Genomic DNA, 18,555 nt, shown 5'->3' with positions numbered 1-18,555 from the left:
AGACCCTGTCTTTGCAAAAAATAAAAAAATTAACCAGGCGTGGTATTGTACACTTGTGGCCCCAGCTACTTGGGCTGCTCAGGTAGGAAGATCACTTGAGCCCAAGAGATTGAGGGTGCAGTAAGTCATGAATGCACCACTGCACTCCAGACAGGGTGACAGAGTGAGACCCTGTCTCAAGGAAAAAAAAAACAAAAAAAGAAGAAGAAGAAGAAAGATAAAAATATGTTTTAATTTTGCCTTCACTTATTCCTTCTTTAATTGTCTTTCTCCATGCAGATCTGAGTTTCTAATCTATATAATTTTCCTTCACTTTGAAGAACTTCTTTTAACATTTCTTGCAGGGCATATCTACTAGTGACAAATTCCCCCAATGTTTTATTGATCTGAGAAAATTTTTATCCTCTACTTTTAAAGGATAATTTTGCTAGATACAGAATTCTAGGTTGGTGGGGTTTTCTTTGGACGCTTAAATTTTTTCATTCCACTCTCTTCTTGCTTGTATGGCTTTGAAGAGATCCAATGTAATGATTATCCTTATAGGATAGTTAGGAAGATGATTTTTTTCCTCTGGTTCCTTTCCAGATTTTTTTCTTTGTCTTTATTTTCCATGACTTGGATACAATATGCCTACATGTCATTTTTGGCATTTGTGCTACTTGGTGTTTTCTGACTTTCCTGAATATGTGGTTTGGGAAGTTCTCCGTCATTATTGCGTCAAATATTTCTTCTGTTCCTTGCTCTTTGGTCTCCTTCTGGTATTCCCATTGTGTGTATGTGATGTGTAATTGTCCCACAGTCGGTGGATATTCTGTTCCATTTTTTTCTCAGTCTTCTTTGTTTTTCAGTTTGTAAAGTTTCTACTGGCATATTTTAAAGATCATTGATTCTTTTTCAGCCATGTCTAGACTACTAATAAGCCCATCAATGGCATTCTTCATTTCTGTTACAGTGCTTTTTATTTCTAGCACATCTTTTGGATCCTTTCTTAGAATTCTCGTCTCTCTACTTGCATTACCAATATGTTATTGCATGTTGTCTACCTTTCCATTAGAACCCTTAGCATGTTAATCATAGTTATTTTAAATTTCCAGTCTAATAATTCCAACATCCCTGACATATCTGATTTTGATTCTCATTCTCTATTTCTCTAAACTGTGCTGTTAGCCATTTAATATGCCTTGTCATTTTTTGTCATAAGAGGAACCTGGTACTGACTCCTGTGGAGGTTTCTGCTCATGGGTTTCTGCCCTGGTAAGTTGTGATTCTCGGTATCCACCTTTTTGTCTCTTCAATCATAGGGTGGTGGCTTGCTTTATGACCTGAATTACTTGATGGAGCTAAGAAGACTTGTCAATTTTCAGTTTGTTTAAGTTTTTCTCTTGTTGTTAGGATGGGATTAACGATTTCCAGTCTCCGTACATGCTGGACTGGGTATAAAAAATCTCATCCTTTTACCTTTAGCTAATCTGTGTCTTGTATTTAAAGTGGATTTCTTTAAACCATCATATAACCGTATAGTTCTATCCTGCTTTTTCTTAAAATCCAATCTGACAATCCCTGCTTTTAAATGGAATATTTAGGCCATACACATTTAGTGTGGTCATAATTATGGTTGTGTTTTAATCCAACATCTTACTATTTGTTTTTTATTTGTCTCATCTATTCTTTGCTTCCTTTTCATCTTTTTCTGTCTTGGATAGATTTGATTAATTGAGAATTTTATTATTCCATTGTATATACCTCAATGGCATATTAGCTCTTTTTAAAAAGCGGTTGCTCTAACATTTACAGTATACATCTTAAATGGTCAATCTATCATCAAATTATGTTATACCACTTCACATATATATACAAGAACCTAACAAAAATATATTTTCATTTCCCTCCTCCTGATCTTTGTGCTATTGTTGTCATAAAATTTTACTTCTATATATGCTATAAATTCAATAATATATTATTTCTGCTTTAACAATCAATTATATTTTTAACAGATTTTAAAAATATATAAAAAGGATTTTATGTTCACCAATTCCCTTGTGTGTATCCAAATTTCCATCTATATTACTATCCTTTGCCTCAAGGAGTTCCTTCAACATTTTCCATGATGTTGGTCTGCTAATGAATTCACTCAGCTTTTGTGTGTTTGAAAAGTCCTATTTGGCTTTTATGTTATAAAATAATTTTGCTCGGTGTAGAATTCTAGGTTGAGTGGTTTTTAAAATTTTTTATTTCGGGACTTTAAAAAATGTTATTCCACTGTCTTCTGGATTGCATAGTTTCAAGCATGAAGTCTGCTTTAGTTTTTATTTTTTCCTTCTGTATGTAATGTGTCCTTTTCCCTCTAGTTGCTTTCAAGATTTTCAGCAATTTCATTATGATGTGCCTTAGTATGGTTTCCTTTCGTTTTTTGTTTTTTGTTTTTTGTTTTTTTTGGTGGGGGATTGTTGGGCTTTTTGAATCTGTGAATTTATAGTTTCCATTAAATTCAAAAAACATTAAGGCATTATTTTCCCAGATACGTTTTTCTAATCTCTCCCTTTTCTTCTGAGCCTAACTACTTTTATGTTAGGCCACTTCATATTGTCTCACAAGTTGTTACTTCTGTGTTAATTTTCAGTCTTTTTTCTGTTTTTCCTTTTGGATTGTTTATATTGGCATGTTTCTTGTTTACTAATATTTTATTTTGCAATGTCTTATCTACTATTAATCCTCTGTAGGGTATTTTGTATCTCAAATATTCTACCTTTCAAATTTTGATTTGGCTCTTTTTTTTTTAGATCTTTTACATCTTGTTTTCAAGAACTGTGATCTTGTTTTCCTCTTTAAATATACTCCTTCTTGAACACAAGGAGTATATTTAAAATAACTTTTTTAACATCCGTATCTGCCAATTCCATCATCTTTGTCATTTCTGGTGCTGTTTCTATTGACTGATTTTCATCCTGGTTGTGGATTGTATTTTCCTGTTTCTTTTTCCATCAGACAGTAGTCTTCTGAGGATACTACCTGATGTCCCATGTATTAGGAGGTCTTTCCACCTTGTCTTGTGGGAACAGAAACTCTTTCTGTCCTGGTATGAGCTCAGGAGATTATTCCACCTAATTTTTTTCCAGTGATTCTTTCCATAGCCTTCGGATTTTTTTCACATACATGTGCAGATCATTGTCAGGCAAAAATTCAAGGAGACCTCTCTTTAGATCTCTGAAGCCCTCTGTCTATGCAGACTCTTCTCTGCTTCATCCTCTCTCAGCTCAGAACTTTGACTTTTCAACTCAGCAACACCCTGGTTTCTGTTTTAGTTCCCCTTCCCTGCATCATGGCCTGGAGACCTTCTCCAGACAATGATCAAGGGCACGTATTGGGTTCACCTCATTTGTTTCTCTTTTCCAGAATTACTGTGTGCACTGTCTGTTGTGCAGTGTCTGAAAACTCAGACATTGTTTAGTTTTGTATTGGTTTAAGGTGGGGGGTTAATCTGATCCCTGTTACTCCATCATAAGCAGAAGTGGAAGTTTTTATAATTTAAAACTTACTTTCTTATATGTGATGTTGTTTGTTTGGACCCAACTTCATTTCAGTCAAGCCCTAAATCCCATGGATTAAGGGCTTAATTAAGCAATGAATGATATTTTGGAGAGAGCCTTGAATGGAGTCATTTTGCCAGGTCTGTCACTTGCCACCTGTCATTTCATTTCTATGAGCCTCAGTTTCTCATCTACACAATTAGGGTGATAATCAAATACCTTCCCAGCTTACCTTATAAGGTGTTTGAAAATGAAATGAGATGGTATGTGTAAGAGCACCTTAAAGCTTATATTTACACAGGTAAACATGACTGTGATTAGTACTTCTCCACATAATATGTGAACTAGATCCAGTGTCAGAAACGTAGGGGATGACGGCTATTAAGAAGCCAGTTGAAGAAGGGCTTAGAACCCATTTTCTCTACCTGCACTGAAATTCTTTTCAAAATATCCTTGACAAATCCCTCTGATCAAACCCTACAAATTCGAGTTCCAAATATAGACACATCACTCATTAAGCTTTTTTTCAAATAGAACCTCAATGCCCAGCTCCGGCTCTATCCTTTAAATTGCTTTATATTTCTAAGTACATCTTGTGCCTCAGCATTCTCCGTCTCAAAAATGAAATTACTATACTCCTATTTCTATTAGTTTCTTTTGAGGAACTTTGAAAAACCTTTCAAAGGTATGGCATTGTGTAAGGCTTCGTTTAAGTGTGTGGGAAAAGAAGGTGCACTTCTTTGCCCTGACATTGGCCTTGGGGTGAGAAACAGCGTTATGAGTTACAAAGGTAGCTACTTTGTCTGTTATAAACCTCTGGTGTTCTCACTTCCACCATCTCACACATACACATACCTCATGGTTTTAAAACACAGCCACAATTCTGTGACACTCCCCACTTTAAGAGGTGGAAGTCTATATTTCCTCTGATTAAATCCAGACATGCTTGTGACTGCTTTGAGCGACAAATATTGGTTAGAGGTGATGTTATGTGCCTTCTGAGCCTAAGTCTTAGAAGGCCATTTAGGCTTTGGCTTGTTTATGGGGACACTCATTCCTGGCGTCCCAAGTTGACATATCAGATTTACTCTGAGGCCACCATGCTAAAAAGGAAGCCAAAAACATAGGGAGAAGCCATGTGTAGACATGCCACAGCTTAGCCCAGCCTTTGAGTCACCCCTCCTCTGGTGCAAGACTTGTGGGTGAAGAAGCCTCCAGATAATTCTAGCTTCTGGCCATTCAGGTGACTTCTAGTTGTTCACATCTTTCCAGACTCAGACACAGTGAAGCAGACACAAGCCATACTCAAATTTTCCATTAATGTACTATATTTTAAACCAGAATGGTACTCAGTCCCTGCTCTTAGGGAGCTTACAACTTAGTGGTAGGGAGCCTTAGAAATATCAGGACTCACAAAACCTGTTACTCGATCTGAGTGCTGCTTATGTGGTGTGTTCACTTGGCTAAAACTCCGTGCACTTCTCTGTAGACACACATTTTATCTTACAAACAAAACATAGTAGTTTGAAATCCACACATTAAAGCAATCTCATAATCTAAACAAATACGAAGTATCTTCATCTTCTCACACTGGGATTGTTGGCTGATGACAGAATTCTCTGTCATGACATCTCTATCTAGGCTGTCTCATCATTAGCCTGATCCTATTTACCCAGAAGTCAGACGTATGTACAGATGTCCTAAGAAAAAGCTTATTTTCCATGTTGTATTATTATGGGTGGTTTCTAATCAGTTTCACTTCTTCATCTTAGACATTTGGAAAAGAAGAGGCAATAGGATAAAAAGAAATAAATATCCCCTGAAACCAACTGCTAATTTATCTTGTAGTTTGTTAATTTTTCTAGTGAAATTTGTCTGAAAGTCTAGCTTCTGACCCATTAAATAAAGATCATTTTTATGCAGTAATCTGACACACCTGCCCCCTTAAAGGAAAGCTGATAATTGTTCAGAGTGGAGTGGAAGAAAGTTAGTGTAGAAAAAGGGTGTTCTTGGCTTGGGACTCACGTCCCTCAGTGCTAGGGAGAAGCAAACACAAATCACAGACTGAGCATTAGATTATCTCGGTGCTATCCAAGTGGACAAAACGTGACAAGTCCTTCATCTCTCGGGGCCTCACTGAGGCTCCAGAGCCTGTGAGTTAACCAGTGAAGTGACTTGCTAAAATGTGCACAGACAGTAGTGGCAGGTTGGACTGGCCTTGTGGCTTCTGGTTCCAAGTCAGTGTTCTTCCCACCACGGAAGTTTTAGGTATTATCCGCTGGAAACATGATTCATCAGAGACAAGTGGTGGGTTAGGGGTGCTCACAAGCGTGTGTGTACAGGGGGGCCTCTGTAGTAACCAGGAATGCCTGATCCAGGGAAACTGTACCTTAGTAATTTAAGCAACTACAAAAAGGTTTTGATGTTGTAAGGGGTCTACACTACCCACATTCAGGAGCATTCTAGTCTGAAAACAATATTCCTTGTTCCCTAGGTTCATATGGAAAAGCTACTGGACCTTAGATTCTGTGAAACTGACCTAATGTCCTTGTGTTCTGCCTGCTTCAGTCAGCGCAGTGAAACTGCAGGTGTACATCTTAAATACCTGCTCGGTTTGTGTGTGTGTGTGTGTGTGACAGAGTTTTGCTCTTGTTGCCCAGGCTGGAGTGCAGTGACACGATCTTGGCTCACTGAAACCTCCGCCTCCCGGGTTCAAGCAGTTCTCCTCCCTAGCCTCCTGAGTAGCTGGGATTACATGCGCGCGCCACCACACCTGGCTAATTTTTGTATTTTTAGTAGAGACGGGGTTTTACCGTGTTGGCCAGGCTGGTCTCGGACTCCTGACCTCAGGTGATCCGACCGCCTCGGCCTCCCAAAGTGCTGGGATTACAGGCGTGAGCCACCGTGCCCGGCCAATCCCTGCTGTTTTAATCACAGACAGTTATTCTGAATTAGGAACTTGGTGGGTTTCTCTTCGATGACTATGGAGAGATTTCCGTGGGTTGAACAAGGAACTCCACTACAGCGTCTTGTAGAAAACCCGAGCTGCAGATTCCTGGACCCCGCACGGCGCGGGAGGCGGGGCTGGCAGGCCTGGCCGGGTCTCCCCTCTCTCCAGCCCGCACCTCGGCCGTGGCCAGCAGGGTTTGGCCCCTTGCTTTTCACGTTACCTTGTTCAGGACACGCCTTAAACTGAAGGCACCCTCTGGATGAGGAAAGGTGCAGTGGAACTTCCAGAGACCAGGCTAGAGGGGGCGCAAAGCCAGGAGGCGTCGCAGCGGCTGGTTAGAAGCACTTCCCTCGAGCTGGGGCACTACCGGGGCGCACAGGAACCTGGTAGTCCAGGCGTGAGGTCAGGAGCCGTGCGCTGGGGTCTGTGCTCTGGCATTTGTAGCCGCAGCCTCACCCGCCTTGTATGGGAAATGGCTCAGTCCTAAAACTCTGGGCCTTCTGCTTCGAGGGTTGTGTGGAGGCGGGGATGAGCCAGTGAATGGGAACCTGCTTTGCAAAGACTGCCAATCAAGTACAGACAAATCAGCGTGATCAAAGATGGTGATGATAATGACTTCAACCTCTAGCCTGGTGTGAGGAACTAAAAGCAACCACAGAACACTTGCACCCAACGCCTGCGGGCGCTGCCGCGGGCCTCCGGAGCATGCGCGGTGGCTCCGCCCAAGGCAGGCCGTGGGCCCGGGACGCGCCTGGTCCGGTTCAGAGCTCCGGGTTCGCGGCGGGTTCGGAGCAGGTGCCAGGGGTACCGTGGCGGGATTCCCCTCTCCCTCCCCCTCCTTCTCCCCCTCCCCCTCTTCCTCCCTCTTCTCCTCCCCCTCCCTCTCCCCTTCCCCCCAGGGCAGCTGAAATTCCTCCGTTTGGAATAGAATAAGAACAGCTCCTGGAGAGGAAAGTTGTGGAGGCCCGACTTTTTTTTTTTTTTTTTTTTTTTTTTTTTTTTTGGTTTTCGCCCACTCACGATTTCATATTTCACAACTCAGAAAAGTCTACGAGGAGCTTTTACAAACACTGTGTCAGCCACCTTGTATTATCCCCATTTTACCGGTGAAGAAACTGAGGCCGATAGTAGTTAAGTCAGTTATCAAAATACAAGTGAATTGCAGGAAATTGGAATTGGGGATTTCTGGCTTCGGGCCCTGTGTCCTTGGAAACCAGTGTTCACAGAACTACCGAGCTAAACGGACAAAGAAGGGGGTCGAGGAGAAAGGAGGGAAGGAGGGAGAAGGGAGGGAAGGAAAAGAAAAGAAAGAAGAAGGAAGAAAGAAAACATCTTTTAAGAGAGTGCAGTTCAGGTAACTCACGCGGGAGGAGTGAGCTGTGGTGGTGCCGCCAGGCCGGCTGCGTGGAGCACGCGCGGTGTCCAGTGTGCCCCGCGTCACCACACCCGGCCCTGCCTCTCCGCCTCTGCTTGGCGGCCCCTGCAGGAACCCCCAACCGGTCCTGCTGCGGGTCAGAGCCCCGCAAGATCCGGCCCGGTAGCCCTGGGCCTCGACCTTTCTCCTCCAGGTCTTCCAGGGTCCGCGCCGTGATGATTCGCCGCACCTAGCCTCGACCCAAGAGCCGCTGGACTCACCGCTGGCCGCGGCCCCGAACCCAGCGCTGGCGACAGCAAGTGTCGGGATGCCAGGGCTGGCGCCCTCCCCCTCTAGCTCAGCCCTCCGAACTCCAGGCTTTGGGGTCGCGTAGGGTCGGCGCGGAGCTCTAGGACTGAAGGTCGCAGTGACCAGAGAATCGGCGAGGTTATGGAGACCCCGCGTCCCTTGGCGTCGCCTGCACCAGGGCGCGCTCGCTTACAGTTGCCAAGGTGCATAAATGCGTCGACGCAAGGGAATGAAGGAATGGAGCGAGCGAGCCCGGCTACCGCGGTGCTGACAATTTCCAAGCCCCGGGCGGCGCCCGCGTCAGCGCTGGGAAGGTTAATGTTCACCTCCTGGACAGCCCAGGCTTGCAAGCTCGCTGCAGAGGAAAAGCAAGAAACTAAACAAGTGCAGACAATAATCACAACACGTATTCTCTGGCCCCGTCCCCGTTGTTTTCTCTGTTGTTGCCATCGGTGTCTGGGGTCTAACTTGACCATTCCGTGTTCCCTGGGGAGGTCGCATCTTCCTAACCTGGTGCCCGGGCGCGGCCCCACGGCTTTCGCGCTCTGCTCTGGGGCCATGCAGGGAGTGTGCTACGGGCTGCGGCCGGGAGTGGGGACGCCCGTCGTTGGGAAGGGGGCGCTGTCCCCTCGTGGCCTCCGACCCTGCAGAGCACTGCCACCGCCCTGGAGCTCAGTAGGGTCAGAAAGTGTCGGGGACGAGCTCTTCCCGGGATCCTCCGCCGCCGCTCAATCCCCCCGTGGGACCCTCTTTCTCCCCTTTCTCAAATAGCTCCCTTCTCCTTGCCGGGCGCGGCCCTGGATCCCACGAGGCGCACTCTGGCCTAAGGGTTTTGCTGGAGGCATATGCGGGAAAGGGCCACTGGAAATGGCCTGGGCTTTGCAGGGTTGGGAAGTCCGCCTAGATGGAGGACGCACTCTCTGCAAACGGCCCCAGGTGGGTCCCCCGCCGCTCCGCCTCTGGTTCCAGGATGCTGCCCCAGCGGTGGGCACCCTGTTCTCTGCCCGCGCTGCGCAGCGCGCGCCCCGCCCCACACCCTTAGATTCCCGGCCCACCAGTGCAGCGGTTGAGGCGCACCGGCCTAGGGTGCTGCTACTGAATCCTGGCTGGAAAAGAGGGGCAAACCCAGCCATCTCTTTTGTGCGGAAAGCTAATTCTCAGATGAAAATTGTCCCCGGCTCTAGAGGTAAAAATTAGGACGTGAACAGAGGCGCTGCAGTTCACCTTACACTTGCCGGGTCTTAGCCGTGGGGCCCGTTGCATGTTGCATGCAAGGCATCGGTCGCTGCGCGCGGGGACATTGAAATCCGGACTCAGGCTCACGGGCTTCATGCCTAGAGTTATATTAACATCAAGCATCACAGGCAGGGTTGGAGCTTTCTCTGCATCTATCTCACCGAATCTTCACAACAGCCCTGGAAAGTCAGTCTTATCATCGTCCCGTGTTAGGATTTGGAAAAGAGATCCAGAGAGATGTGACTTGTCCAGAGTCGCGCGTTCAGTCACCTGAACACTAAGGTTCTGACTCCGGACCCCACGGTACCCCCGCACCCCTACAACGCTGCCTCCTTCCAGGATCACCTCTGTGGAGCCCCGCACATGGGTGGCGCTCAGTAAATTTTAAATTCCAGGATCTAGTCAAACCTGCCGACTTTCATTCAGTAGGTGTCTGAGCTATATTTGCTCACTCATTCTGCAGGCCTTGAGCGCCTACTGTGTGCCGGCGCTTATATGAGAGCGCGGGAACAGCGCTCCTCACAGGGGGCCGGGTGACAGGGGAGCTGCGGTGAGCGCGGCCGAGAGACGGCCGTGAGCTCCCAGCCTGCAGTCCCCAGGCTGCACGTGGGCCCGGCACGCACGGTCGGTCTACACCAGGGTGTGCAGATGAGGGAAACTGGGGGAGTTCGCAGGTCGCAGCGCAGCCAGGGGGGACGCGAGAGGGCGGGAGCGACTCCCCTCGGAGAAGCGGGACTGCCAATCGGAGGAAGAAAGAAAAAATATAAGGAGAAAATTCAGGGTGAGAAGAGCCAGAAGTGAGGGAGCTGGAGGCCTGGACCCGGAGACGGGGTGCGGGTGGAGTGAGAGGAGAAATCAATCAGGTGGCTGAGAACCAGAACGACGGCCTCGCCCTCCTGAGAGCCAGGGGCGGCGGGGGCGTCGAGGGGTCTTGGGTGAGCACTGCACAGAACCCGAGGCGGGATGCGGCCCCCAGCCCCGGCTCCGGCCGGCCTCTGTGGCGGCCCAAGTTGACTGGGGCTGCGGTGGCCGAAGCCCGGTCATTTTCGAAAGGAATGGCAGTCGGAGTATTAAGAACGGCTGCTCTGAGGGGTTCATGGTCAATGTCTCTCACACCCAGGCGGGCTCGGCGAAACCTGGTTGGGTTGATTTTCCGAGGCTACACGCGCAGGGAGGGCGGTGGAGTCTGGCCGGGGCAGGCAGGGGCTGGAGCGGGCCTCCAGCGCCTGCCTTGCGTCTGTGCGGCACCTGCGGGTCCAGGGCAGGGGGCGGGAGGCGGCCCGGGGCAACCGGGCGCAGATCCCCGGGCGGGCCCTGGCGGCGGAGGGGCGGGCCGGGGGCAGGCGCGGGGAGGAGGCCCTCCCTCACTCCCTCCCTCCGTCCTCCTCCCGGCAGGTCGGAGCGGGGACCCGGCGGCGGCCCGGGACGCAGGGAGGGGACCCGCGCCGACACCGAGGGAGGGGCCGCGCCGCCTTGGAGAGTCATTGGAGGACGCGGCCGCCCGAAGCTGATAAATCAGGGGCCAGGTCGCGGCTGCGGGCCAAGTTGGACGCCCCGACCCGTGCGAGGGCCAGGTCCGCGCCTGCCCCGCCAGGCGAAGCGAGGCGACCCGCGTGCGGCCATGGCTTCGCTGCTGGGAGCCTACCCTTGGCCCGAGGGTCTCGAGTGCCCGGCCCTGGACCCCGAGCTGTCGGATGGACAATCGCCGCCGGCCGCCCCCCGGCCCCCGGGGGACAAGGGCTCCGAGAGCCGTATCCGGCGGCCCATGAACGCCTTCATGGTTTGGGCCAAGGACGAGAGGAAACGGCTGGCAGTGCAGAACCCGGACCTGCACAACGCCGAGCTCAGCAAGATGCTGGGTGAGTGAGCGCGCGGCCGAGCGGGCTGGGGGCCGGGGGCGGGCGGCGGGCGGCTGGCGGCACTGCAGGGCGGGTGCGAGCGCGGAGCCTGGGGAAGACCCGGCACGCGGGACGAGGGCCCTCTTCGTGCCCGCGTGGCTGGCCATCTGCGCGAGCGTGGGTGCTCGCGGTGCCCAGGATTCAGAGCGGGGGCACTTGGCGCGGTCCAAAGTGAAACCGCGCGGCGGGCAGGGAGGCTCCTTTGCTGGGACAGGAGCGGAGATCGGCGCCCCAGGGGGCGGGGAGACGGGGCAGCGGCCAGGCCAGGACGCCTGGCGACAGAGACCGGCGTGCATGGACAGGGCAGGGACGGAAACGTTTGAGGCTGGGTGGAACAAGCGTTTACTAGGAATACCGAAGCGGGAAAAGCCAGCATTCCCTGGACCTTACAATTGGGCCATCTCAGAGGAAGGCTGTCACAGATGAAATTATAATTAACGAATATTCCCGAAGAGAGACCCTGAGGAACGAATCCTTGCTTTAACTAAACAATTAAGAGGAAAACAAAACAAAAGAAAAAGCTTACCCAAATAGACTCGATTCGTTCATCTATTGCTCAGTCTCGAAGGTGTAGATAACTTGATTCGGATGCTTGGGCTGTCCTGGAACCCGGTCTCTTCCTGAGCTGTCCCCGCAGGGACTGGGGACACGGACCCACCAGGTCCAAGAGGTCCAGAGTGAGGCTGTTAGGACACACCCGAACAACCGGAGTTCCTATGGGGGTTTCTTTTTTCTCCGGTGTCGAGCTGAGTACTTTTCAAGCCTGCCTAACCCCTGACTTCTTTGCCTTTCGACGCGGTTTTTATTCTTTTTAATCGGCGAAAAACTTTCAAAGCACTTGGTGCACGCAGCGGGAGACAGGCCCTGTAAGAAGGGACGCGTGGGCACCCCAGGCCGGCTCTACCCTTCCCAAACCCCACCCGGTCCGGAACAGAGCCCTTCCTTTTTTCGTCGGAGTTCAGAGCTCAGGGCTCTTTCCCGAGGCGGAACTTTGGGGATAGGACTGACGCCCCTCTTTCTGCTGGATAAAGCCGCAGGCCCGCAGAGGGGGTCCCAGGCCGAGCCCTCCTGCGGTTTAGCTGCTGTGCAAAGCAGTTGATGGAGTGCTGGTTGCCAAGGGCCCAGCCTGGTGGCCGGCTGCACCAACTCGCCTTAGTGGTCTGGGGCCTTCTGGGGCCTTTTCCCTCAACAAAAATAGTAACATTTGTATTTTACACAGTGTTGGCATAAAGATAAATGTATTAATATGTACAATAATAAAACATTTTATTTAACCTGTAAGTTTATGTTTTTCTTCAGATTTTAAAAGAAATGAAAATATGTTTGTTGTGGATCCCCAAACTTTTTTTCCACGGACCGTGGGCACTGTGCCTGTTGACCCTGCCAACAGGGGGAAGCAAGCCCCTGCTGTGACCGTGACAGAGGAGGAATTCTGTGCAGGCCTGGGCCAGGGAATGGGGAGGAAAGAGGGGTGAGGAGCATGGTTCTGCAGAGTTGGGGAAGCCTGCTCCCAGGAAAGGGGCAGGGACAGGGACACAGGAGACAGATGCTTCCTGCGAGTTGGTCCCCGTCAGGGCCTGCACTTCAGCTTCAGGAGGTTACAGTTCATTCTGCAGAAAAGACACGGATTCCTTCCTGCTGAGCCATGTAGCTCCTGGCACTGGGTGAGGGAAACCGCAACACTGGTGCTTTTCACAATATGGACTTTGTGCACCTGTCAGTAGGGGGCAGCTGGATGATCCCTTCCACCTGTGTGACATTTCCTTCTCAGCTCTTTCCTTTCTGACCTGAGAGGAAAAGGCTGGATATAAGAGTCTCAACTTTTTCCACTATAAACCTTCCAAACCCTAACATTAAAAATGTGACCTAGTCACACTGGTATTTAAAATATATTATGAATGAGAAAGTGCATAAAGAGAAGTAGACCTTTGGTAGCATTTTTAAATGAACACGTATTTTATTAATTATATAACATCCAGGTACATTTAAAAGCTACGGCCACATTTTATACTGAGACCACAGACAGAGTATGGGGTGCACCTGGATCTTGGGCCACTTGCAACAGCTTTGTAGCCTCAGCCACAGGCTGGGAACTGATGACCAGCCCTGAATCTGCAGCTCCTAACACTTTCAAGTCGCCCTTGTAAGTGATAGCTAATGATGTTAATTGAAAGCTCCATGGAATTTCTATAAATTTTCTCCCAAGTGGTACAATGCCCTTAATCATTGCCCTCCCCTGGCTCTGAGCCCCTGGCACAAGGAGCCAGTCAACGGAGGCACTGAGGGCTGCTGTGTGCACGGCTCTGCACCTGGCCCAGTGCAGAATGTGCTGAGTGGAACACAGGGCCCTTTCCTTAGGCCTTAACCTCTATGCTAGCGGGTCTCAAACTTCAGGACACATTAGCATCATGGAAGAACATGTTAAAGTTGTAGAATCCTGAGCCCACCTTAGGAGGTAGCAAAGCAACCCAAGGGGTCCAGAAGCCCCCCACCCCTAGAAAACACTGCAGAAGGGTGTGCAGTGCACACTGATAGATGAGGGAAGATGCTCCGGGGACTTGAAAAGCAACAGACAAGCAAGCAATGGTGAATAGAAGATCAAGCGCAGCCACCATATTAGCACCAGTGGGTTGCAAGCATGGAATAATTTTTAAAGAGAGAGTTTGGAGCTGGAGAGTGTCACAATATCTTTATTTTATACTGAAGAAAATAGAAACTCTGGAAAGTGCAGGGAATGGCTTCTGCATGGAGATCTGTGGCTAAGCAGGTGCCCTGGCACCGTCAAGGGTCCCCAAAAGATGGCTGGCTGGAAGTGACCGTTTGCATGTATATGTGTGTGCATGCATGTGTCTGGGTGTGCATATATGTGTTGCAAGCAGATGCTAGCATTCTGGCCTCAGTCATCCAGCAGGGTTCTATTCGACCTTCAGAGGTAAGGAATAGGTATTTGTTAACCTAAGTGAGAATCTCTAATTTACTGACATCTGTGAAAGTATTGACTGAGCCTGGGTTCCCTCCCAGAAAGGGCTGTGAGATTTATGCCATAGGTAAATATGATAGTATCTCTTTAGCCTGCACTAATCAATGAAGGCAGAGATTTTCATGAGAATACACAAATGTTTAGAATGGACCCTGGAAGGGTAAAAAGAGCCCCAATCAATATCGTGATCATTAGATATTTTCTTCCCGTAGCTGACATATGGTCAGGTGGGCTTTTCACTGGGGACCCCGCATTGTAGCGTGGGCATTCTCTGGCGGCTTTTATATGAGAGGTGATGCTTTCTGTGTGCACCGTGCGCGATCTGGCTTTCTGGATGCAAGCAGAGGGGTTGATTTCGCTTCACTGTGCCTGCAGGATCTGGTCTGGGAAGAGGGTGCAAGAGATGCCCGTGTCCTCTGTGGCTGAGAGGGGGAAGGGAGGTGTGTGTGCACGCGTGTGCATGTGCGATGCCTGCGGGGCACAACACTGAGCATGGCCTCCTCTGCCTTGTGTGAGCAGGAAAGTCGTGGAAGGCGCTGACGCTGTCCCAGAAGAGGCCGTACGTGGACGAGGCGGAGCGGCTGCGCCTGCAGCACATGCAGGACTACCCCAACTACAAGTACCGGCCGCGCAGGAAGAAGCAGGCCAAGCGGCTGTGCAAGCGCGTGGACCCGGGCTTCCTCCTGAGCTCCCTCTCCCGGGACCAGAACGCCCTGCCGGAGAAGAGAAGCGGCAGCCGGGGGGCGCTGGGGGAGAAGGAGGACAGGGGTGAGTACTCCCCCGGCACTGCCCTGCCCAGCCTCCGGGGCTGCTACCACGAGGGGCCGGCTGGTGGTGGCGGCGGCGGCACCCCGAGCAGTGTGGACACGTACCCGTACGGGCTGCCCACACCTCCTGAAATGTCTCCCCTGGACGTGCTGGAGCCGGAGCAGACCTTCTTCTCCTCCCCCTGCCAGGAGGAGCATGGCCATCCCCGCCGCATCCCCCACCTGCCAGGGCATCCGTACTCACCGGAGTACGCCCCAAGCCCTCTCCACTGTAGCCACCCCCTGGGCTCCCTGGCCCTTGGCCAGTCCCCCGGCGTCTCCATGATGTCCCCTGTACCCGGCTGTCCCCCATCTCCTGCCTATTACTCCCCGGCCACCTACCACCCACTCCACTCCAACCTCCAAGCCCACCTGGGCCAGCTCTCCCCGCCTCCTGAGCACCCTGGCTTCGACGCCCTGGATCAACTGAGCCAGGTGGAACTCCTGGGGGACATGGATCGCAATGAATTCGACCAGTATTTGAACACTCCTGGCCACCCAGACTCCGCCACAGGGGCCATGGCCCTCAGTGGGCATGTTCCAGTCTCCCAGGTGACACCAACGGGTCCCACAGAGACCAGCCTCATCTCCGTCCTGGCTGATGCCACGGCCACGTACTACAACAGCTACAGTGTGTCATAGAGCTGGAGGCGCCCCGTCCGGTCAGCCCTCGCGCCCTCTCCTTCCTGTGCCTTGAGTGGCGGAGGAGCCGTCCAGCCACACCAGCTTTCCTCCCACCGCTCAGGGCAGGGAGGTCTGAACTGCGGCCCCAGAGCCTTTGGCCTAAGCTGGACTCTGCTTATCCGAGAGCCGCCTCTATCCCCTTCCCCACGTTCCAGCCCCTGCAGCCCACATTTTAAGTATATTCCTTCAAGTGAGTTTTCCTCCAGCCCCTGAGAGTTGCTGTCTCCCAGTGGAATGTTCACTGACGTCTTTTCTTTGTAGCCATCATCGAAACTAATGGGGGGACAGACTTGATAGCCAAGGTCCCTTCTGGTCCAGTTTTCTGATTTAGGGTTCTCTCAAGATTAATACAGGAAGATGGGGAAATTTGACTCATTAATGAGCTCGCTAACCTACGATCTGGTGATAATTTTGTGTGCACAGCCCAAGGACCACGAGGCTTTCTGCACTTTCTGCACTCCCTTCCAAAGTGACCACAAAATTTCAAAGGGACTCATACAATTTGAGAAAAAACAGTCAACCTGATTTGAGAAATTAACCAGTATGGCTAACTGTATCACAGAAAATGGGATTGAGTTAAAACTATTTTATTTTAAATATACATTTTAAAGCAGTTCTTTTTTTTGTTAATTTGTTTATTATACACACACTTCAAGAGAATATGCACGGTCTAGGCCGGGCACGGTGGCTCACACCTGTAATCCCAGCACTTTGGGAGGCCGAGGCATGTGGATCACCTGAGGTCAGGAGTTTGAGACCAGCCTAGACAACATGGTGAAACCTTGTCTCTATGAAAAATACAAAATTAGCTGGGAGTGGTGGTGCATGCCTGTAATCCCAGCTACTTGGAAGGCTAAGGCAGGAGAATGTCTTGAACCTGGGAGGTGGAGGTTGCAGTGAGCCGAGATTGCACCATTGCACTCCAGCCTGCGCAACAAGAGTGAAACTCCATTTCAAGAAAAAAAAAAAAAAAGAATATGCACAGTCTGAATGTATACCAGGAGTGTGAGAGACACATGCCCACTTCATGCAACTCCTAAACTCAAAAGTCTAAATCAGATATTTTTATTAACAATGACAACTTGTTGCCAACTCCCTGTTTCTAATGACCAAAGACCCAGGGTACCTAAAAGGACTTTGCAACCAAGCAAAGTCACTGTCTTCAAATCTGGATACACACTTTCCCCTCTGTAGATTCAAAAGGTGCTTCCTTCCCGGCTGTCTCCGGCTTCCTTACTCTCTTTTCTGGGATTTCTTTTTCTCTTCTTTCTGCTCTTCCTCCACTGCTGAACTGGTCCCTAACTGAAACAGCCCCTGACTTAGCCCAAGCACGCTTCCTTTAGCTGCTGTGAGAATTTGTCTTCCTCACCAGCCAGGTCCTCAGGCAAAGTCCTCAGCCAGTGCTTTAGAGCAGCTTCCCGCAAATCAGAAACTCACTGTGATTCCAAAAATGTTTCTGAGCCCTGGACCCTGCCCCCAAAATATGTTCCTCTTTCCCCCAAACCTCCTTTAAAGGAGCCTGCATGACAGTGTGCTGAAAGACAGTTGTTGGTTTTTTGATTTTAGCATATGATTTCCTGTATGAAATATGTTTTATATAATCTCCTATTATTTTTATCTTATGTTTTGTATTGTTGATAAATCCTTTTTGTCCTTCTAAGATGTCCTATTGTAAAATCACTTATAAGATATGATTACTCTTTATGCTATTACTTTATATGCCATTTGGTAATAAATAGTAAATTGTTGATGATATGATTGACTGATGCGCAGTCCAGAGCATGTATGAATAATCTCATAAGACAGTATCACAGACATTAAGCTAAACTGTTTCGTTTTTTTGAAAGAACAACTCATACTTTGGAACAGTTGTCAATATTAATTTGTTGAAAATATTTAATTTAAATAAACATTTTTGTACCATGACTGTTCTATCTTTTGAAATATAGTTTTGCAAAAAGAAAAGATTTCCAAGCAAGACATAAATGTTACATCGAGTGCTACTTGTGGTATTGATCAACATGTTTTCTACATCGACTTTTTTATTTTAAAAAGTTGTTACCTGGTAGGGATGGTTTATTTTATTTTATGAGTTATGCTAAAGAGATAAATCCAAATTTTACGCATCGGAACCTGCTGTTTTTATTGACAATGAAAGAAAATGTCAACTCATGACCTACATGTAGAACTATTTTCTCCTTGTGACGACTTTACACTCGTAAAGTGGAATGAGGTGACTATGAGGCTGTCTGAAGAAGGAAAGTAAGTTTTGTTTACTCGTTTGCTTACTTAAAACTGTCACAGCTATTTTTTGTTTTTTTTGGTATTTTTAGTAGAGATGGGGTTTCGCCATGTTGGCCAGCCTGGTCTCGAACTCCTGACCTCAGGTAATCCACCCGCCTCAGCCTCCCAAAGTGCTGGGATTATAGGCGTGAGTGTGGTGGCAGGTGCCTGTAATCTCAGCTACTTGGGAGGCTGAGGCAGGAGAATTGCTTGAACCCAGGAGGCGGAGATTGCAGTGAGCTGAGATGGCACCACTGCACTCCAGCCTGGGCGATGGAGTGAGACTCTCTCAAAAAAAAAAAAACTGTCACATTTTTTTTCTTCTTTTGGAAATAATCTCGAAACACACCTGTGTTTATGGATGTGCTGTGGAAATATGTCACAGGCTCTCAGAACTCACTGGGACATTGTGGAGAAGGCAGGAGAGCACACAGAGTAATAATGAAAGGATGCAAATCTAGTGAGGGTTAGGAGCAACATCCCAGCCAAAAAGCACTGGAAGAAACTGAGGATGACTCAGTCCCTGTG

General features: G+C 49.0%; 2 protein-coding genes across 2 annotated transcripts in view; both read left to right on the top strand.

The window, feature by feature from the left end:
• Positions 1 to 18,555, top strand: part of PINX1 (PIN2 (TERF1) interacting telomerase inhibitor 1) — a 139,268-nt gene that overhangs the window by 101,672 nt on the left and 19,041 nt on the right. The gene's annotated exons all lie outside the window — the stretch shown is intronic.
• Positions 10,288 to 17,670, top strand: SOX7 (SRY-box transcription factor 7). Its single transcript, XM_009440237.5, has 2 exons — positions 10,288 to 11,235; positions 14,774 to 17,670. The coding sequence occupies exons 1-2, from the start codon at positions 10,473 to 10,475 to the stop codon at positions 15,700 to 15,702; spliced, it is 1,692 nt and encodes a 563-aa protein (XP_009438512.3). The 5' UTR covers positions 10,288 to 10,472; the 3' UTR covers positions 15,703 to 17,670.

This window comes from Pan troglodytes, chromosome 7 (assembly GCF_028858775.2).
Source record: "Pan troglodytes isolate AG18354 chromosome 7, NHGRI_mPanTro3-v2.0_pri, whole genome shotgun sequence".
Lineage (NCBI taxonomy): Eukaryota > Metazoa > Chordata > Mammalia > Primates > Hominidae > Pan > Pan troglodytes.
This window is presented reverse-complemented; position numbering and strand designations above follow the sequence as displayed.

Excerpts from the sequence above, each read along its gene's own strand:
- SOX7 (XM_009440237.5), top strand. The coding sequence starts at position 10,473 with ATGGTCAATGTCTCTCACACCCAGGCGGGCTCGGCGAAACCTGGTTGG. Across the intron at positions 11,236-14,773 it reads CGAGCTCAGCAAGATGCTGG|GAAAGTCGTGGAAGGCGCTG; the intron begins GTGAGTGAGCGC and ends TTGTGTGAGCAG.